Source organism: Pongo abelii, chromosome 12, assembly GCF_028885655.2.
Source record: "Pongo abelii isolate AG06213 chromosome 12, NHGRI_mPonAbe1-v2.0_pri, whole genome shotgun sequence".
Lineage (NCBI taxonomy): Eukaryota > Metazoa > Chordata > Mammalia > Primates > Hominidae > Pongo > Pongo abelii.
In genome coordinates this window covers 42,276,805-42,299,794 of record NC_071997.2, presented here as the reverse complement: position 1 = coordinate 42,299,794, position 22,990 = coordinate 42,276,805, and the positions used below count along the sequence as shown (strand labels likewise).

General features: G+C 36.4%; 1 protein-coding gene across 1 annotated transcript in view; it reads right to left on the bottom strand.

The window, feature by feature from the left end:
- ZC3H6 (zinc finger CCCH-type containing 6) overlaps nucleotides 1-22,990 on the bottom strand; it is a 58,683-nt gene that overhangs the window by 5,135 nt on the left and 30,558 nt on the right. Inside the window, exons 4-11 of the mRNA XM_024242802.3 lie at nucleotides 19,002-19,278; nucleotides 17,234-17,367; nucleotides 12,581-12,697; nucleotides 11,842-11,953; nucleotides 7,305-7,414; nucleotides 6,224-6,477; nucleotides 4,478-4,989; nucleotides 3,945-4,178 (exon numbers count right to left, since the gene is read on the bottom strand). Of these exons, the coding sequence (XP_024098570.2) occupies nucleotides 3,945-4,178; nucleotides 4,478-4,989; nucleotides 6,224-6,477; nucleotides 7,305-7,414; nucleotides 11,842-11,953; nucleotides 12,581-12,697; nucleotides 17,234-17,367; nucleotides 19,002-19,278 (1,750 nt within the window). The remainder of the gene's footprint in view (nucleotides 1-3,944; nucleotides 4,179-4,477; nucleotides 4,990-6,223; nucleotides 6,478-7,304; nucleotides 7,415-11,841; nucleotides 11,954-12,580; nucleotides 12,698-17,233; nucleotides 17,368-19,001; nucleotides 19,279-22,990) is intronic.

The window sequence follows — 22,990 nt, the reverse complement described above, 5'->3', positions numbered from 1 at the left end:
ATCCATAAAAATTAACACAAACACAAGTAAACCTAGCTGTTCAAAATATTTCTGTATCAGAGCCAACAACTCCCATAGAACATTACCAATTATATAACATTATAGAATAAAATTTTCTATTATCTAAAAGTTTTAATATCTTTGTTCACGAAAACATAAAACTTTAAGACTATCAAAATATTACTTTTTTTTTTTTTTTTTTTTTGAGACAGAGTCTCACTCTGCTACCCAGGCTGGAGTGCAATGGCATGATCTCGGCTCACTGCAACCTCCGCCTCCCGGGTTCAAGCGATTCTCCTGCCTCAGCCTTCCGAGTAGCTGGGACTACAGACAAGTACCACCATGCCCAGCTAATTTTTGCATTTTTAGGAGAGACGAGCTTTCACCATGTTGGCCAGGATGGTCTTGATCTCTTGACCTTGTGATCTACCCGTCTTGGCCTCCCAAAGTGCTGGAATTACAGGCGTAAGCCACTGTGCCTAGCTGAAAGATTGCTATTAAAATGTTTATAATTTAAATTGTACAGGAAATTCACTTATTAGGAATCCTTCATTCTCCTGTGATGTTAGGTAAATGAAGAATTAATAATATCTTCTTTGAAAATGTAACAAAAAATGTTCACTTACATTGATGCAAGAAACTGAAAAGGACACCAAAAATTGGAAAGATATTCCATGTTCATGGACTGGAAGAATCAATATTGTTAAAATGTCCATACTACCCAAAGCAATCTACAGATTCAATGCAGTTCCAATTAAAATACCAATAGAGTTCTTCACAGATATAGAAAAAACTATCCTAAAATTTATATGGAGCCACAAAGGACTCAGAATAGCCAAACCTATCCTGAGCAAAAAGAACAAAACTAGAGGAATCACATTACTTGGTCAAATTATACTACAGAGCTATGGTAATCAAAACAGCATGGTACCTCCATAAAAACAGACACATAAGCTGGGCACAGTGGCTCACACCTGTAATCCCAGCACTTTGGGAGGCCGACGCAGGCAGATCACTTGAGGCCAGGCATTTGAGACCAACCTGGCCAACATGGAAAAACCCTGTCTCTACTAAAAATACAAAAAAATTAGCTGGGCATGGTGGCGCGCACCTGTAGTCCCAGCTACTTGGGAGGCTGAGGCAGGAGAATGGCATGAACCCAGGAGGCAGAGGTTGTGGTGAGCCGAGATCGCACCACTGCGCAACAGAGTGAGACCCTATCTCAAGAAAAATCAAAAACAAAAACAAAAAAATGAACTAACAAAAAACAGACACACAGACCAATGGAACAGAACAGAGAACCCAGAAACAAACCCATACATCTACAGTGAACCGATTTTGACAAAGGTGCTAAAAACATACACTGGGGAAAGAACAATCTCTTCAACAAATGGTGCTGGGAAAAACTGGATATCCATATGCAGAAGAGTAAAACTAGACCCCTATCTCTCACCATATACAAAAATCAAATCAAAATGGATTAAATACTTAAATCTAAGACCTCAAACTATGAAACTGCTACCAGAAAACATTGGGTAAACTCTCCAGGTCACTGGTCTGGGCAAAGATTTCTTAAGTAATACCTCACAAGCACAGGCAACCAAGCAAAAATGGACAAATGGGATCACATCAAGTTAAAAGGCTGCATTGTGAAGGAAACAAATGATAAGACAATCCAAAGAATGGGAGAAAATATCTGCAAACTACCTATCTGAGAAGGGATTAATAACTAGAATATATAAGGAGCTCAAACAACTCTACAGGAAAAAAATCAATAATCCTATTTAAAAATGGGCAAAATATCTGAATAGACATTTCTCAAAAGAAGACATAAAAATGGCACACAGGTATATGAAAAGGTGCACAACATCACTCATCATCAGAGAAATGCAAATCAAAACTACAGTGAGATACCATCTCACCCCAGTTACAATGGGTCTTATCCCAAAGACAGGAAATAACAAATGCAGGCAAGGATGTGAAGGAAAGAGAACCTTCATACACCGTTGGTAGGAAAGTAAATTAGTACGACCACTATGAAGAACAGTTTGAAAGTTCCTCAAAAAACTAAAAATAAAGTTACCATCTGATCCAGCAATCCCACTGCTAGGTATATACCCAAAAGAAAGGAAATCAGTATATCAAAGAGATATCTGTACTCTCATGTTTACTGTGGCATTATTCACGACAGCCAAGATTTGGAAGCAACCTAAGTGTCCACCAACAGACAATGGCCAGGCACGGTGGCGCACGCCTGTAATCCCAGCACTTTGGGAGGCCGAGGCAGGCAGATCACCTGAGGTCAGGAGTTCGCGACTGGCCTGGCCAACACAGTGAAACCCCATCTCTACTAAAAATATAAAAATTAGCTGGGCATGGTGGTGCACACCTGTAATCCCAGCTACTCAGGAGGCAGCGGCACGAGAATTGCTTGAACCTGGGAGGGAGAGGTTGCCGTGAGCCGAGATCGTGCCACTGAATTCCAGCCTGGGTAACAGAGTGAGACTCTGTCTTAAAAACAAAACAAAACAAAAAACAGACAATGGATAAAGAAAATGTGGCATATATACACAATGGAGTACTATTCAGCCATAAAAAGAATGAGATCCTGTCATTTGCAACAACAAGGAACTGGAGGTGATTATGTTAAGTGAAATAAGCCAGGCATAGAAAGACAAACTTCTCATGTTCTCACTTATTTGTGGGAGCTAAAAATTAAAACAATTGAACTCATGGACATAGAGAGTAGAAGGATGGTTACCAGAGACTGGGAAGGGTAGCTGGCAGATAGGGAGGAAGTGGGGATGGTTAATGGGTACCAAAAGTTTAACAGAATGAATAAGACCTAGTATTTGATAGCACAACAGGGTGGCTATAGTCAGTAATAATTTAATTGTACATTTAAAAAAAAACAGAGTATAACTGGATTGTTTGTAACACAGAGGATAAATGCTTAAGGTGGTGGATACTCTATTTACCCTGATGTGATTATTATGCATTGCATGCCTCTATCAAAATACCTCATGTACTCCATAAATATGTATACCTACTACGTACCCACAAAAATAATTTAAAAATTATAAATATATATATTTTAAATGCTCATATAATAGCTTGTAGCTACCTAGCGTTACATAGTTTTACATAGTTTTTCATAAATGTCATGTTTAAGAGTGGCCAAACATCAGTTTTGTAATTCATAAACAGAACTGGATGCTTTAAACTTTTCTCATCCTTTACTGAATTAACTAACTGTTGTATACTTACCAGTATCAAAAATACTAAGATAAACTTAGTTTCCATATAATCTTTTTATATTTAAAAATATTTCTTATTATAGCAGATCCTTAATTATACAGCCTATGACATAAAAATATCTCTAATAACTGAATCATTTTGAAGTTGGGCTAGAATTCAAAATCCTTAAACTGAAAGGTGTCCTTTTCCTGTTCTATGTATTTTCTTCAGAAAAAAAAAGCAAAAGGCTTAATTACTTGCAAGTCTGCACAACCTTGAACTCTAGCTTCAGATCTTTTCACTGCTTCAAGTCAAACCTTTTGCAATTAAGTATTAATGCAATTAATGGCACTGAAACCACAATCAACCACAAGACAGTAGCTATGAAATACATTGGAAATAGAAGTGAGAGCTCATTTTTAATTCTTTTTTTTTTTGAGACTGAGTCTCACTCTGTTGCCTAGCCTCACTGCAACCTCTGCCTCCCAGGTTGAAGCGATTCTCCTGCCTCAAGCTCCAGAGTAGCTGGTACTACAGGCACATGCCAACACGACCAGCTAATTTTTGCATTTTTAGTAGAGATGGGGTTTCACCACGTTGGCCAGGTTGGTCTCGAACTCCTGACCTCAGGTGATTCACCTGCCTCGGCCATTTAAAAATTTTAACCCATCCAAATAGGTAGATGCTATTAATAACTTCTGACACACCTTCTTCCTTGCTTGGTGCCCTATGAGGCTGGGTGCTGGTTTGTTCTTCATCTTCTTGGTATCTCTGAGTAAGTCTGACAAAAAGAGCTCTTTGCACTGCCGGGAGGAGGCCTGGTACAGGCAGAGGGCCATGGCCTGTCCTAGTGCTGCTGCCATCAGACCCACTCCCATGGTTAGGTGAGTCTTGAACAATAGGAGGCTGCTGCTGGGCAAATTCACCATGCCACATCCCATCTACATGTATAACATGGGGAGAGACAGTCATTGAGTGAGCACAAAACTTCACCAGTCATAAGAAATGAAAGCTTTCATAACAGGCACACTGGATTATCAAATGATGTCATTTAAAATATTTCTAAAAGTTATCTAAAATTCTACTGTTTCAGAAGTTTGGCAAACTGAAAACATTTTAAGGTTTCAATCTTATCAATTTTACTTAGCTTTACTTAAAACATACGTTTCTATCATGCTTTTAATGAAAAATAGGACTGTATTTTAAATTAGGAATAAATTATTTCAAAAAGTAAACTTACCACCAGAGTTATTGGGTGGCTGAAAATTATGTACAGAATGCTGTGCATAGTAATTATCGTAAAACTCAGCTGGGTTTTGCAGGGACTCATAATTGGTGTTGAGCTGCATTTCACCAGGACTTTGCTGGTATGATGAACCTGGAGAACAGTGATTCTCTCTGGGTACTTTCATCACATGTCCTGGAAAGCCTGGGGAGTGGTAAGCCCCACCCATACTTGGTGGTGTCAAAGATGTGTCTGGTTGAACAAGTACTCCAGCTTGATTTTGAGGACCTACAATTTCAGGTGGACCAGGTGGTAAAGGTGGGCTCTGTGGCACTGGTAGACCAGGAGGTCCTGCACATGGGTGATGTCCAGGGGAGCCTGGGTGCATCACAGGACTACTGTGTCCCTGAGACATGTTAGGTCCAGGACCTGGACTTGATCCAGAACTATAGATATGTTGAGGGTGTGGACTGCTTCCCTGAAATTGTGGTCCTGGTGGTGAGGCACTGTTATAAAATGCTGGTGGCCTGTAGACAGAAATAATAATATTTCTTAGTTTGAAGAAAAAGAAACAAACAAGAATGTTAACACTTCTAAACAGATATTGGTTAAGTACTTTTTTTACATCAGAATAGAATACTGTGTGTTTAAGAAGCAATTTGTTCCATATCGTCGATAGGTAGAAACACGAAATAAACCTCATGCTTTCATTTTAGCCCACTTGCTGCTTACTGTTAGCTGTTCTAAAACTTACTGTTTTGAAAAACACAGAAAAGTACAAAGATAAATAAGAATCACCCCTAATCCCACTACCCAGAGATAAAATTTTTATTGGTTCTCTCCTACTAGTCCCCTTTTTCAGGCATATATAACCTTTTACAATAAAATTAGAATCCACTATATAAACATCCAACTTTTTGTAACAATTTGTAATTGGTTATTGCTGGCATATAAAAAGACCTTCAGTTTTTGAATGTTGCTCTTCTTTCTTGACATCTTGCTAATTTAATTATTATTTCCAATAGTTTTGTCTGTTGATTCCTTTGGGTTGAGGGAAACTTCCCAAATAATTAGGCTGCCACTCCACTTCTAATCTTTATAACTTTTATTTCTCTTATTTCATTGACCAGGATACAATATATAATATTACCAAAATAGTGGACATACTTATCTTGTTGACATTAGTAGAAATACTTTTAATGGTTCAAATGAATTGTGATATTTGCTATAGATTTCTTGTTCCTCATTGGCTGAGACCTCCTTGCTTTCCTGAGTTGTCAGGACTAAACGAATGCTAGGGCCCAGGTGCACAGACGCTGGGGGACTGGCAGCAGGGCTGGAATGGTGGTGTTAGAAAATGAAAATCTGGATCCAGAGGTTTTCCGCCAATAGCCTAAGGAATTGCTCTTCAAAAATAATCAAATATGTGGAGACCTATTTCCCACAATCTGCAGGCATTATCAATGACAATGCAGCCTCATAATCAAGTGAAAATGCCAAATCCACCCACCAGGCAGGGTCCTTCAGGATTACTACGCTGACAGGTTTCAGAAGCTGTATAAGGATTCCATATGGGAAAGCACTGATGGCAAGCAGCAAGTGGGAACAGAAAACAAAGGTGGAAGCAACCATCTGCATGCATGCCAGATATGTGCTATCTCTAACCACATTTAATTACATGATTAGCTTGGAGTATGACTTAGTTTCTTAATAATTTTCAGAAAAAAAAATCTGATGTCATTTTGAAAGTTTTTCACTTACTTCCTCCCAATTTTATGCGCTAAATCCACAGTAGGTTTTACAACTATTTCAAAAAGAGATGGAATTTTCCTAAAATCATCAGAGAAATCTGTCTGAAAATCGTCTTCAGGATCAGAAAAGGGAAAATGCTCTGGAGGGGTTGGCAGAAGCCCAACCCCTGGAGGTGGTTTGGGAAGAGGAGTTATGCCACGCTTTCTAAGTTCCTCTAATTCTCTTTCATCTTCATTTATGAGTTCTTCATCAGTATTCAACACCTAAAAATAATTGGCAAAGATTACTATTTCAAAGCGAGTCTTTTCCTCACATTTAAAACTAGAAGACTTAAGTTTGGTTAGCAGAAAAATAATATTAAAGTTGAAATGGGCTGGTCGCAGTGGCTCATGCCTATAATCTCGACACTTTGGAAGGCCAAGGCAGCTGGATCGCTTGAGCCCAAGAGACCAGCCCGAGCAACACGGAGAAACCCCTGTCTCTACAAAAAATGCAAAAATTAGCTGGGCATGGTAGTGCCCACCTCAGAAGGCTGAGGTGGGAGGATGACCCCAGGGGCGGGGCAGGGGGCGGGGGGCGGTGCAGGGCAGGGGGTTGGCAAGGAGCAGGGTGTGGAGGTTGCAGTAAGCTGAGCCAAGATCGCGCCACTACACCCAGCCTGGGCAACACAGCAAGACCTTGCCAAAAAAAAAGAAAAGAAAAGAGACAGAGAGAGAGAAATAAGAAAGAAAAAGCAAGCAAGCAAGCAAGCAAGCAAGCAAGAGAGAGGGAGGGAGGGAGGAAGGAAGGAAAGAAGGAGAAAAGGAGGGAAGGAGGGAAGGAGGGAAGACGGGAAGGAGGGAAGACGGGAAGGAGGGAAGGGACAAAGAAAGAAAAAAAACAGTTGAAATGGTTTGGAGATAGCTAACTCCTCATTTTTTATAAACAGAATGAGGTTCAAAAAGGTAAAGAATATTGCTCAAATAGAATAAAATATAAAATAGTAAACTTTCAATTTCTCAGCAGTTTCATAAAATATCACTTATAAAATATGATTCAAGTCAAATGTATTTGTGGAGAGACATAATCAAGGTACAAAAGTATTACTCACTTTGTCCAAAAGTTTCTTTGTTTCTTTAGTTAGATCATCATGGGAAAATTTACAGTTGTCTCCCTGGTAACATTTTGCTCCACTATGATAGAACTTGCATGGAAATTCATGTAAATAAAAATATTAAGGAAAAGACCAAGTAAAATCAAGGTCTAATTTTTTTTTAAACCAAAACCTACAACTGTTAGACAAGATAGTTAACTTCTAGAGATCTGCTATATAACATTGTACCTATAGTCAACAATACTGTATTGTATACTTAAAATTTTGTTAAGGGAGTAGAACTCATGCTAAGTGTTCTTAACACACACACACACACAAAACCATAACTGTGCTGAATCAATAAGGCTGTATTATTATATATTATACTGAATTTACTATAATCACATCAGCTTATTTTTAATTCTATTAAGGTTAGATATTTTAATTATACAAAAACATTCAAACAGCTTTTCTCTCTATTAAAACTAGAAAGCCACTTTTTAAAGGAAAAAAACATTTATCACTATTATAGCAAACACTATATTTTAATTACATAAGCTCTGCTACTTTTCACAATAAAATAAAATATTATATAAATTTTGTAGCAAGAGCTTATATTTATAAAGAAAATTAAGAGGCTTAATATGTCATGTTAAAGGCAAATATCCCCAATAATCAACTACAGACTAATCTTAAGATTTTGGAGACAAACTTATAAAGAAAACATTAAATCTAGAAGCATAGTGGAAAATATACCACTCTCAGGTGATGTGTGTTCAGGGAATAGCTGGATGGTTTTAGGAAATTTATTATTGTAAACACTGATAAGGTCAAGAAAAAAATTATATGATCATTTTGGCGGATGCAAAAGGCAACTGATAAAATTCAAAATCTTTTTTAGATTTCTTTTTTAGGTTTAAAAAAATCCTCTTAGTAAAATAAAAATAGACTTTCTTAATTAATTTTTTAAAACTTACTTTAAAACTGCAGCCACAAGCTAAAACAAAAAGGCACTATCATTAAAACATGTTTATGTCTGCCACAATCACTATTATTTAACATTCTTCTGGAAATGTGGCCAATACAATTAAAATTAAATAAGAGGTATAAATGTTGTAAATGAAGTAAAATTATTATTATTTACAAACAGCATGACTGTAACAAAAACCCCATAAGAATAGATGGAAAGCTTTCATAAACAGAATAAAGTATTTGTTTTCTAAAGAAATATGTCAAATCTGAAAAAATTTATTTTTCTTGAATAGGACAAATTCATTACATTTTATTTGTTTTTATTATGTGCCAAATCACTTCTGACCTGAGAATATTACAACATTTTTTTTAAAAAGGAAGGAGTATTTGCCTTACCAAATATCAAACATACTCTTACAGAGGTGAATAATCAAATACCACAATAGATAAGAGTAGTATGGAAGCAGAATTGTGTACAAATGAGAATTTAGGGTCTGGTAAAGATGCCATTTTAAATCAGTAAAGATGAGACAATGAGTTAATCATCTGGAAAAAAAAGGTCCTTATAACACACTGTGTATTAAAATACAGTCCATATTAACGTAAATGTTAAATTTAAAAATACAATATTCACAATCATTATAGATTTCATTTTTGTAAAAAATTATGTGTATAGGCTGGGCCCGGTGGCTCACGCCTATAATCCCAGCACTTTGGGAGGCCAAGGCAGGCGGATCACCTGAGGTCGGGAGATTGAGATCAGCCTGATCAACATGGAGAAACCACGTCTCTACTAAAAACACAAAAATTAGCCAGGCATGGTGGTGCATGCCTGTAATCCCAGCTACTCAGGCGGCTGAGGCAGGAGAATTACTTGAACCCGGGAGGCAGAGGTTGTAGTGAGCGGAGAACGCGCCATTGGACTCCAGCCTGGGCAACAAAAGTGAAACTCCGTCTCACAAAAATAAAAAATTATGTGTATAAACATATACACGTCCATTCATACATACATACCAGCACAGAAAAGAAGTCTGAAAGGCTTTATGCCATACTGCAAGTATGGTTCTCTGTAGGATGACATTACTTAGGATTTTTTTTCTAAGTTTGTTTGAAGGTCATTAACCATACCAAAGTAGAGAGAATAATAAAATGAAGTCCCTCATGTTGACCTCATAGGTTCAACAACTTTCATCATTTGTTGTAAATATTTCCATACCTATTCTCAACAGATAAGGACTATTGTTTCTATTGTTTCTTTCCTTTTTTTTTTTTTTTTTTTGAGACGGAGTCTTGCTCTGTTGCTCAGGCTGGAGTGCAGTGGCACCATCTTGGCTCACTGCAACCTCCGCCTCCCAGGTTCAAGCGATTCTCCTGCCTCAGCCTCCTACGTAGCTGGGATTACAGGCACGTGCTAGCATGCCCAACTAATTTGTGTATTTTTAGTAGAGATGGCGTTTCACCATGTTGGCCAGGTTGGTCTTGAACTCCTCGCCTCAGGTGATCCACCCGCCTTGGCCTCCGAAAGTGCTGGGATTACAGGCATGAGCCACTGTGCCCGGCCACTTTCCTCTTTAAATTAGTTATGGGAGTGGGGGAGGTGTCTCACTATGTTACCCAGGCTGGTCTCCAACTCCTGGCCTCAATCAATCCTCGCACCCCAGCATTTCAGTGTTAGGATTATAGGTGTGACCTACCATGCCTGGCCAGGAATACTTTTTCTTACCAATCACGACTTCATTACCAACCTGGCAAAATTAATGTGTTAATTTCAACTAGTAACCAGTCAATATACACAGTTTCCAGACTTTTAAAAAAGTATGTTTTTATAATTCCTTTCTTCAGATCAGGACATAAAGATGATCCACAAATTGTATCTAGTTAATATATCTCCCAAGTTACTTTTATTGATTTCTAGAAGTTCCCCTTTCCCTTTTACTTTTGTATCATTTGTTAATTTTAATATTCGTCATAGATGGTATTCAAATACTCTCTACTGTATCATATCAAAAGGCATTTAATATCTGGTTGTTTCTTTTTAGTAATGTTAAGACTGATCAGTCCTTTCAGGTGTTGTCAGCTCCATCTATCAATTGTAAAGTTCCTAATTAACTTTTCACCTCATGATTTTAGCAGCCATCAGTAATCACTGCCCAGGTCTATTGCGAAGAAACTGCAAAATGTGGGATTGCTGGGTCAAAAGGTAAATGCATATTGCATTTACCAAGCTCTCCTCCATAGGAATGCACCATTTTGACACTGCCAGCATCAAGGTTTTCTCACATCCTTGCTAACAAACTTTGCTGTCACGATTTTTTTATTTTTGCAAATGTGACACAGCTGCAAATGTTATCTCAGTGCAGCTTAAATTACATTCCCCTTATTAGCAACAAGACTGAACATCTTTCTATATGTTTTGGGACCATTTGCATTTCTCTTTCTGTGAATTATCTGTATCTCTTCCCTCATTTTTCTTCTCAATGTTTAGAAACTCATATATATTAAGGGTATGACCTCTTCGTAAGTGATATAAATTACACATAATCTTTCTCACTTTATTATTTAGCTCATGTTATATGTATTTGTTTTGCAAATGCAAGCTTTTTCATGGAGTCAAAATTTCAATCTGTTCCCTTTTTGCTTCTGGATTTTGAGACACAGGAAATTTTTCTGTTCCAACTCATCATGTATTCCTCTGGTAATTGCATGGTTCCATTTTTTGACATTTTGATCTATGATAACAGGCATTTTTCATTTTATTCACTTTCTTTTTTTCACATTTTTTAAACACGACAACAGAATTTAAATTTATCTGGAAAACTAAACATCAGAATCTACCAAATATTACCGTGGCTGTTGTGGTAGAAATAATCACAACAAAGCAAGACAGACATGAGGGTGAACAAATCCATGGAGCCAAACACGAAGTCCAGAAAAAAAATCCATATATATAAACATTTTATCCATGATAGAGTTTCAACTCCGTGGGGGAAAGCTTCATCAGTCATAAGTGGTAGTGAGCAACCTGATAGATATTTGGGGGAAAATTAACATGGAAAAATTGCAGAATACATTTTTTTAAAGGACCAGAACACTATATATAGTGAAATTCCAATTTGGGTAGGAGCAGGAATACAATTTAAATGTATATATTTCCCAAGGGGGAGTGGGGAAGAATATACAGCATCTATCATTGAGTGGTAAGATTTGGTAAGACTTTTATAATTTTCACAATGATAATTTATTACTCCTGAACTTAAGTAAAATAATTATGGAATAAAATAAGTACTTTGCCAACTACTCCTTCAGGAAGCACAATCTCTTGAAATACTTTAAGCTGATTATATTAAAGTAACTTCCCTTCACAGAATTTTTTCCAAAGGGCAGTTATCTCATTTCCCGAAAGAATAAAAGTCAGTTTGCTCTTTTGAAGTACAAAGTTTGACTAGATTGGGTTTATGTAATGTGTTGTTTTAAATTTAAAACCAAACTAGGCTTTCTAGGGTGTATTTATTATTTTTTAAAACCTCAATGATGCTTTAAAACCCCAGCATTTTATTTAACATACATTTTAAATAAAGGATATTATGCATATAAATGCAGTTCTCTCCTTTGGTACAATATCCTTGTAAATAAAATTTGCAGATCTCTTTTCTTTTCTCCAACTCTGCATCATGATCAAATTTACACTGATCTCCCTATTCACAAAAAAAAAAAAAAAAGAAAGAAAAAAGAAACAAAGAGAAACAAACAAACAACAGCTGAATTTTCTACATGGTGTCTCATGGTAAAATTATGGTCATTATCTTCAGTTTTTAATAATGAACAAATAATAACTCAAATGACCCCTTAGAATTCCTGCCCAAGACAGTGGATGTAGCTACACGCATTGAGGCAGCACAGTGAGCAAGACCTCACAGGATACTGCCTGAATTGGCAACCAGCACTCATCATTTCTTGCTGAGCTACCACGGGAACTTACTTAACCTCTTGGTGCCATGAATAAAATGGGGATAATAACATTAACTACTTTGTAGGGTCACTGTAGGATTAAATCATTTAATATTAGTTGTACTTTGAACAGTACTTGCCACGTAGCATTATGTGTCTTTTAAACAAATCCGATTTCAACAAATTATGTTATTGTCCCAGAACATAATTAAATGAGCTCTAATGTACGGTATTTCCATGCAAGATACATTTTAAGGACCCAGTTTTATTACAACTACATGAGAAGAGAAAAAAATTAACCATCCCCCAAAAGACTTCAATTTTAAAGATTATTTTGGAAGTTAAAATGACTTATGATACCTCTATAAATTTACCTTAATACATCTCCCTTCCAGGAAGTATTTACAGATTTGTTTTCCTTTGTGTTCCACTGTATGCTGATTAATAAATTCCTGAGTCATAATCTTCCATTTTTTCCCTGGTTTATTATACTGCAAGAAAAAAATTTCATTTGAATGCAGCATATGAAATATTAATAGCTATCAAAATGTATGATTAAGTTGATCTGGAAAAAAGTATAAATTGACTATGAAAAGTGATCAAGATTGAACATTCCGATGCTATTCATTTATTTGGAGAGAGATATGTGTCTAGTAATCTACTTATGCTACTAGTGATCGCAAAAAAAAGCCTATTTCTTTCTACTTTAATGAAGATGAATAACTATTTTTAAATAAAATTATAAAAAGCTTAAAAATTCACAATTCTCAATTTGGGCAAAGACAATAAAATATGCACTCATATTACTGATAGGTATGTTATAAAAGACTTTAAAATATCCATATTGTTTGACATACAACTTGTACTTTTTGGGATTATTTTGAAAGAATTATCAGGGAGACACACAAAGATCTATTCATATAAAATACTGACATAGTAAAACAAACAGAAAAACGAGAAACACTCTACACATTTAAAACTAGAAGACTGGTCAAATATATTATGATACATTTACGTGGTAGAATATTATGCAGTCATTAAAAAATCAACAACTTTGGATCATAAAAAATGTTTACAGATCAGGCACGGTGGCTTATGCCTGTAATCCCAGCACTTTGGGATCACTTGAGGCCAGGAGTTTGAGACCAGCCTGGCCAACATAGTGAAACCCTGTTTCTACTAAAAATACAAAAAATTAGCCAGGTGTGGTGGCACACGCCTCTGTAATCTCAGCTACTTGGGAGGCTGAGGCACGAGAATCGCTTGAACCTGGGAGGTGGAGCCTGCAGTGAGTGCCAAGATCACGCCACTGCATTCCTGCCTGGCCAACAGAGTGAGAGTGTCTCAAACAAACAAACAAACAAACAACAAAAAAAAAGTTTACAATATTTTATGAAGTAAAAAATTGATCCCAATTCTACAATAATAAATAAAGGCAAAGGAAAAAAGACAAAAAGAAGGTACCCCCATATTTTACAGTGTATGTCTCTGGATGGCAGGATTAGAGATTTTATGTGTGTGGTTATTTTGTACTTTCTTTAGGGGAAAACAAGGGCAAACAAACAGGTGGCGTGTATTACCTTTAACTTTTAAATATAAAAAGTTAAGAAAAAAACTTAAGAAAATTAAAAGAAAAGAAATCTTATAGCCCTACTTGTTTTCCTTACTTCTCCTGAGTCCCCTATTCAACTTCTGCTTTAAGTATAAGATTGAGTAACAAGGCAGAATATGATGCTTAGCCATGCTAAATGTAATGAGTTACATTCATCAACTCTAAAAAACAACATTATTTTTCAAGCACCTGGCATGCACTGTGCCCTGTACATCATAGGAGTTCAATGACTATTTACTCTTCTGATTTGATTTCTGTTTTCCCTTTTCTCTTAATTTGCTAAAAGATAGAGCATAAAGTTCAATCTACTGAAAACAAGAAATTGCCTCACAGCTAACACTGAGGCAATAGATGTCTAAATTGAAATCTGATCCCCAGCACTCACAGCTGAAATCACATTTTACTGTAAGAATTCTAAAAAAAGGTACAAGAATACCAAGTAAACAGATAATCCTAGGGATTCGTTTTAAAAATATAAACATACCTAATTTACCCCAGGAAAACACAATGAAATTGCTTATAATATACTCTGACAGATTCAGTTAAAGTGTCTCAAATCTATATAAATTTGATTCACAAACATTTTTATGTTTACAGATTCGTTTAGAATAAGCAGATATAAATGACCAGCTCACATAGGCATTCTGTACAAAGAATCGTGGCTGTTATAAAATAAACAGCCAAAGAAAGTAAATTATGCAAAAATCAATGAGCAACCTGAGGAATATAACTCTGAAATTAAAAGTAAAAAAATTAGGTAATCACACACACACACACACACACACACACACACAAACACACCCTGAAAAATGCAGCAAGTTGTACTTAACGTTTCATTAATAACTTACTCCTTCTGTATACATTACTTCCAAATAATGTTTCATTGTTTTAATAGAGGATTGTGGTGAGGAAGTGTTTTGTTTTGTTTTTTAGTTTAGTTCCACTTAAATGAGTAGAAAGTATCTCAGTGTCCACAGCTATGGGAAACCTGACTATAATCAAGGTACTATAGAAAATCTAAACCAACTTTAACAAATAAATTTTTAGGGCAAAATTAAGTGCCTAGAAGATATGGCGAGTTAGCAGACTGACAGAACTCAGGAATTGTGCCTTGCAACTCCTCCTATATTCTTTGCATTACAAGACAGTACTGAGAATGAAAAAACAATACAAGAAAGGAGGAGAGAAAGAGAGAGAGACGGAGGGAGAAAAAAAACCATGCTACCTACTGTACTTGGTCATTTTAAAACTTACTTACTTTAGAAGATATATTGATAGAAGAGACAAGAGCATAAAATATTAATATATATCAGGTAGAGGAAATGTAAGGATCTACCAGGAAAATAATATTTATTACAAAAAATGTAATAGGTACAGTAAACACTAAAACAATTTAAGAGTATTATGGCCAATAAAATGAAGAAGCCTTTAAAATTCAGTGAAAGTTTGCTTCTTCATGACTACTCTTAATTTTTCAAAAAAATTATGATGAATCTGAAGGTACCCCTGAATTCTTTGGCTTTGGAGACTCTCATAGTCTCTGAAAGGCCTAGGACAGAGACGGATCTATCTTGGCCACTCTGCTGTGGCCTGCATGTTCACCCTATTCTGGATGGGCCACCTGCAGACCATTCCTGAACATGAACTGCTTCCTTGGGCTCTGGCACACTCCCACTTGTTTCTGGAATCATAAGAAATGTCTCTCATGATGGCCAATAAACTGACATGATTGATAATGTATTTTTATCTTGATTTTTCTGTTACACGATTATCTTTTAGGTATAGCCCAGATCTATAGACATCTAAAATGTTGTGCTTGATGGGGCCCTTAGAGTTAACTTAATACTATACCCTCATTTTGCAGATTAAGCAAACTGAGGCAAAGAGACAGGTATAACTTGCTCAAAGTCACACTTTCCTGGAAGCTAATTTTGCTTAAATGTATAGAGTGTAAGAACTGGGTATAGGAGCAGGCTTACTTAGAAAGCATTTGCATTAGTTTGGGTTAGGGAAATCAGCATATTCTAAAGGTCTACTGGTGTCTAAGAAGATGACAGGCAGGTTTTTAGTCACCCCAAAATTCTAAAATAATAACCATAGTAATTCCAAAGCTGCTGTTCCATGGAACAGTGAGTGGCTCAGTGAATGTTAGTAGGTGTGTAGGGAAAAAAATAGTTTGTAGTTGAGTAAATGATGGGTTGAACAAAATAAGCTGCTTTTTCCCTAAGCTGCTCAGAAGCTTTACTACATTAATGTCAACTGAGAATCTCCAAAAGCAGATGGCATGTGCTGGGTTTCGCAAATTTATTTGGGTCTGAACTTCTTTTTTTAGGTCACACCTGTTAACATCTCCTGAAACAGTATACTAAGGAGTGCATATTAAGAAATCTCTGCCCATTATCTTTAAACTGAGAGATCAGAAAACCAAGCATTTTCAAATTATAGTATACAGCTATCCCTCTCAGCTCTCACACAAAGTTGCAGCTTTTTTTTGAGATGGAGTCTTGCTCTGTCACCCAGGCTGGAGTGTAGTGGAGCCATCTCGGCTCACTGCAACCTCTGCCTCCTGGGTTCAAGTGACTCTTCTGCCTCAGCCTCCCAAGTAGCTGGGACTACAGACGTGCACCACCACATCCGACAAATTTTTGTATTTTTGTAGAGACGGGGTTTCTCCATGTTGGCCAGGCTGGTCTTGAACTCCTGACCTCAGGATCTGCCCGACTTGGCCTCCCAAAGTGCTGGGATTACAGGCATGAGCCACTGTGCCCAGCCAAAGCTGCAGCTTTTAATGACCCCCTATTGCCTCTATAATTCAATCAAATCTTACTAGAACAGTAGTAGAATACAGGAATTGGACCACTGTAATCCAGGGAGTCACTACAAGGTTAAAAGTTCATGTTCAGAGTTCAACTCAATTTGACATATATTTATTGAATATCTACCACATGTAACATACATAAGTTCACCTTTCCAACCATTTATATCCCCCTTTCTTCTCTTTCAATCTTTTCAACTCTAAAAAGGAAGTTAATTTACCACTGCCTCCCTTCTTGTCCCCCCTACATATTGAGCTATTAGCATTTCATTGCCAATTACATCTGGGGAAGATGATTCCTAGGAAAGAAAAGCACAAAAGAAGACTAATAGAGGATATATTTTTGCTTTTAAACTTATCAATTTTATTTTGAGGTTCTTTCAAACATAATAATTTTATTTCAAAGTCACCAAAATCTGTAAATTAGTTTCACAACTAATTAACAACTATTTTTTGGAGGTTATTGATATTCATTTTATCTGAGCTGGTAATTTTTCATTTACTAGAGAAGTATCATTAAAATCACAATGCTTTCTTTGCCATCAAATAAATTAAAAGATGAAAAAGCTCCTCCCCTCCTTATACATAAATTCTTAGTACCTCTTGAAAGTCATCCGACACTGAAAACACATTAGGCCCTTTATTGGTTCTTCCCCCACGTTCTTTTCGTTTGATTTTCTTCGGCAAGCCACGTCCACGACCAACATTAAAACTTTTAACTCTCTGTTCAATACCTAGAAAAGTTAAAATGTACTTAAAAGAAAAACAGCATACCTTTCAATTTATTCGTTTATAAGGAACAGCACATTTTAATAGTCTAAAATATACAGTGCATTCTTTTTTTTCCTTCTAGATTCAATGAAAAAAATTTAATCTTTATATCTTATCTCCTTGGTACTGTTTCTTAAGGGATGTTAACAATATGGAAAGGCAAGGAACAAGGATACACATGGCTAGAGAAGCAAAATCAAGTTTTATTCTTTTTAATTTTCCTTAGCATAAGATCATTAACAAAGCTTTCTGTTTTTAAGAGAATCAAATATTATATTCCTATTTAAGGAAGACATTGTAGGTATCAGTGGTTAATTAGTAGCAAATCAAATTTCCACTGGTAATTTTGAGTAGATATATACACATATATCTCCAGGAAAAATTATACTTCTTTTGTTTTTGAAAAACTTGGTATTTAAAAGTATGTAAAAAGATACCCAAATTACAAAAATTAGTTTTTCTTTTTAGAGGCAGGGTCTCACTCTGTCACCCAGACTGGAGTACAGTGGTGAGATCATAGCTCGCTGTAACCTTGAAGTCCTGGGCTCAAGCAATCCTCCCTCCTCAGCTTCCTGAGTAGCTGGGACTTTAGGTGTGAGCCCTTGGCCTGGCCAATACTCAGTTCTTTAAGAGCACAAACAAGTAGGAGCTTGAAAAGAAAAGCCCCAGGTGGGAAGGGATGAGGAAGACTTCTTTGCATTACCCTTATTGTCCAAGTGGGATGATCCCTGATACCACAACATCTAGACTACAGGAACAAACTTGCTCAGTACAACAGCATATGTGTAGAAGAATTATTTTCCCTTTATTTCAGCTAAAGCCTACATTCATATTTTTCAAAGAAATTTTGCTAGGAAATCGAGAAAAAATAGTCATAGAAATAACCAAATTTACTCATAACTGATTCCTGTATGCAAAGATAATTAAAGGGTAGTTATACAGAGTGTGGCTCGTCACTACTTCATTTCAGTCTCATATTGCTCCACTTTTCCTGAAGCAGATATATTGACTAGCCAATACTAAAGGCTGATTTGAGCCTTACATGACCCATAGTTTCTTCACTTATTGTCAAGAGCTGGCAACTTGTCCTGGTCTCTCCAGGGACCATGTAATTCAATATTGCAAATAAACAGGCGATCAGTGCAGAAATGTCTTTAGATTATGTTTTTATCTCCAATTTTAAAGGATGTTCATAGTCCATGCACATTTGCTTAGCAAAAATGACTGCTGTATTTTAAAGCCTAATAAAAGAATAGCTTCCCAGCTGGTCTAAATTTAAAACAATACATACAGCAACAGAGACAACTGTATACTGACATGATACAGAAGCAAGGGGAAAAATATAAGAAAGTTGTATTGCATTTTTATGTATTTTTAAATCATTAGAATATCTTTCCAACTGAAATATTCATGTATCATACAGATTGAAATATTTGTAGATTCTGTTCTCAAGGTCTACAAAATAAAAGAAAATGAATTTAGGTTCTACAAGAATAAGCTAATCTTGAGCGGGGATAAGTTTCTAAGTTTTTACTCCATAGCTGCCTGTTTTAATAAGGTTCTCACATTCTAAGACAGACTGTAATTTCAAACTTACCTTGCTGAACTCCTTTCATTCTCTGTTTTTTCCCTGATTCTTTAGAAAATGATGACCCTAAAGCAATATTTGAGGTTTCTTTAGCTTGCCTGTATTGTTTCAGCTGATTGGCAAAATCTTCCTCTGTTTCCTGACCGTAGTTACCAAAGTTGTCATCACTGTAGTTACCGAAGTTGTCATCACTGTAGGTGCTGTACTCATCATATTCTTTACTTTTAAATTTTTTGTTATGTTGACCCTTCTTTGATGTCATGTAGCTTCCTGATAAATGTCCACGCTAAGTGAAAATGGACAATCATTATCAGGATTTTTCAATTATATACAGCAATTGACAGTAGCACAGGACATCCTTTTCCCCTCAGCAAGTTCGGAGAAAGGAGAAAAGATAGTTATTAGTTCTAACTCTTGATTAGTACTTATCTATGATACTACTTAACACTAACTTCAAAAGCCTAAATGTTACCCTGAGATAATTAAATATTGTAATCTTTATGCTTTAGCCTTTGCTTTCTATGTTCTATGTCTCAGTATCTCACACACAGAAAAAAGTAAAAATACACACCATCATACATAAATTTTTCTCCAAAAAATGAAAAGGAGGCCTTTTTGAAAATAGGGAAAAGACAGTTAAATAGCTTGGGGTGGAGGAGTGTGGTAAAACATACTATTTCTCCTAACACTGGAAAATTCTCAAATTACATTATATTTAATAAAAAACGGTATGTGTGGAAAATTTTATAAAAAGAAAATGTCTATATCAAGGGTCTAATAGAAAAAACAGAGCTTTCCCTAATAGTGAAAAACATCTAGTGAATAAGTTGCTTATTAGAAACTGTTTATTACAACAAACATTATTAATTTTATTGCTTCCTTACTAAAGCATGTGAAAAAAAAGAATACACTTTAGTACTAGAAGTTTATTAAATGACAGTATTCAGGTCTGTCTCTATTCACTGAAATATTTTTATTAGTTCTATTGTATCCTCTGTCCATTTTTTTTAGTAAAGCGAGAAAAAATTGCACATAATTACAACTTAAGGATCTAGACAAATCCAAACCAACTAATTCATCTTTAGCTTAGTGCATTTTATTTTATTTATTTATTTATTTATTTATTTTGAGACAGAGTCTCGCTCTGTTGCCCAGGCTGGAGTGCAGTAGCATGATCTTGGCTCACTGCGACCTCTGCCTCTTGGGTTCAAACGATTCTCCTGCCTCAGCCTCCCAAATAGCTGGGACTACAGGAGCACACCACCATGCCTGGCTAATTTTTGTATATTTAGTAGAGATGGGGTTTCACTATGTTGGTCAGGCTGGTCTCGAACTCCTGACCTCGTGATCTGCCCGCCTCAGCCTCCCAAAGTGCTGGGATTACAGGTGTGAACCACTGAGCCTGGCCAACTTAGTGCATTTTAAATGTGATATTAAAATACTACTCTGGCTGGACACTGTGGCTCACGCCTGTAATCCCAGCACTTTGGGAGGCCGAGGCAGGTGGATCACTTGAAGTCAGGAGTTCGAGAAGAGCCTGGCCAACATGGTGAAACCCCGTCTCTACCAAAAAATACAAAAATGAGCTGAATGTGGTGGCGTACACCTGTAGTCTCAGCTACTCGGGAGTCTGAGGCGGGAGAACTGCTTGAACCCAGGAGGTGAAAGGAAGTTGCAGTGAGCCAAGATCGCACCACTGCACTCCAGCCTGGGTGACACAGTGAGACCCTGTCTCAAAATAAATAAATAAATAAAATAAAATACTACTCTGGCAAAATACCAATATGAGACTACGTATTTAATGAAATGCAATGAAGTATTAGATCTTTCTAAGTATAAAATAGAGAAAAAATGCATAACTAATCAAGAAAACCAATTCACTCATCAATTTTAAATTTTAAAAACACTGTATCATATTTTTGATTTGTTTTAAGTAGTACTTTTTAAAGTTTATAAACTCCATTCTTAGTCTAGCACTTCAGAAGTTCAAAAGGGAATTTACGATTGTAGCCAAAACACAGTGTTTCTGACATTTTTTAAAAGCCACTATGAAAACTAAAGCAAAACAAAAAATAATTGCTTAGATTAAGTTGAAGATTAAATTAACTAGTTAAATGACGGTTATATTTCCTTTTATTAAAACTGTGACTATATTAATACTTGATATATTTCAACACTTTACGATTGAAGATTACTTTGTTAATAGATGAGTATAAATTTTTCTCTGGAGATTAGATGCTTCTCATAAAAGTTTTAAATTCTTAACATTAATTCAGTTCTATGATTGGCATAGTTTTATCAAAATAATCTCTGTGTTCCTACCTTAAGTAGAATTATCCCTAAATTTTCATTTACCTCCTCCCTAGATTCCCACCTGTAAATATTCTTAATAGTCCCCTAAGAATGCACATTCCATCCCAGGGCTCCTTCTGTGGTTAAAGACTTCCAGTGTGGACTGCTAAGGTCCTTCACATTCGCATTCACACCATGTTGTGTGAGTTTTCCAGGAAGCATGAAACAAATGAAGGGTTACAGAGTAGCCCTGCTTTTCTAGAGTGGTTCATATATTCCTTATGGTTCATATAGTCACCATTGGGATGAACAAAATGCACTCATGGGCAAGGGTCTAGCAAGTATTTTTTCAAGTCCAACTGAGAGAAGATAAATGAAAAAGACAATAAATTCCACAAAAATAGATAGCTTTTCTAATCACTTTGCCGACTGATTATTTGGCTATACAAACTGCTAGAATGTCTGTAGGGATAGATTTGGTTTCTGTAAAACAAAAACAGGCCCCACAGCAATCACTGGAAACAAATAAAGGAAAAGGAAGCCCTGAAAAAAGATGAGGAAAAAGGAAGCTAAATTAAGTTCTCTAATTTAACTGCTGAGGGGTTAACAGTATATTCAAATTTTGCCCTGTAATTGTAGAAGTTACATAGCAGATACTTGTTATCTAAGAAAAAGGGATTTTTAGATGTAGTTAGGATATAATCTTAATTCTCAGTGAGTCAACTCTAAAATATATATATGGAAGAAATGGTATTGAACTTTCTCTTCTTGTAAATAGCAGACTGGGTAATTCAGACTAGTTGTCTCTCTTAAAAAAAGTAGAAAAGATAGACAAAATATTTTTCTTAAATCTGTTTGTAGACATCAGACAGCTAACAAATTAGTGAAGGATTACTAGACCAATACCCATGGAGATGAAAATCCTGAAAAGTGGGCAGCATTTGGAGCTGCATTTACTCCAAGAGTATCACCCCATCAGGAAGAACCAGGTGAAAGATCCAAGAGCACTTTAGACTGTCTCTGTTGTCTATGGAAACAAAAGGTGGAGTCCAGAGTCTGGAAAAGGTGGAAGCTTAGTAACCCCCATCCTCAATTATAAGGAGATCTCAAAATGCGAATCAGAGACTGCAGCCCAGCCTTCAGGAATCTGAGTGGCTCAGAAGTCTCAAATCCTGAAATTGGAATAAAGTTTGTAAGGGTCACCAGAAATCTGGCAGAAGTAAGTAAAAATCCTTTCTGAAGGAAAAGAACATCATCCTAGGCCTAAAGTTATTTCTACAAAATGCTCAGCACAGAACAGAAAAAAATGAAAACAAAAATAGGCTTATGAAGAGATAGGATCACATGAAAAAGAACCAGCAAAAAATAACAGGCAATAGAAATACAGACTTCAGGCCGTGCACGGTGGCTCACGCCTATAATCCCAGCACTTTGGGAGGCAGAGGTGGGCAGATCACCTGAGGTCAGGAGTTCGAGACCAGCCTGGCCAACATGGTGAAACCCCGTCTCTACTAAAACTACAAAAATTAGCCAAGTGTGGTGGCGTACGCCTGTAGTCCCAGCTACTTGGGAGGCTGAGGCAAGAGAATCGCTTGAACTTGGGAAGTGGAGGTTGCAGTGAGCCAAGATCACGCAACTGCACTCCAGCCTTGGCAATAAAGTGAGACTCCGTTTCAAAAAAAAAAAAAGAAATACAGACTTCAGAT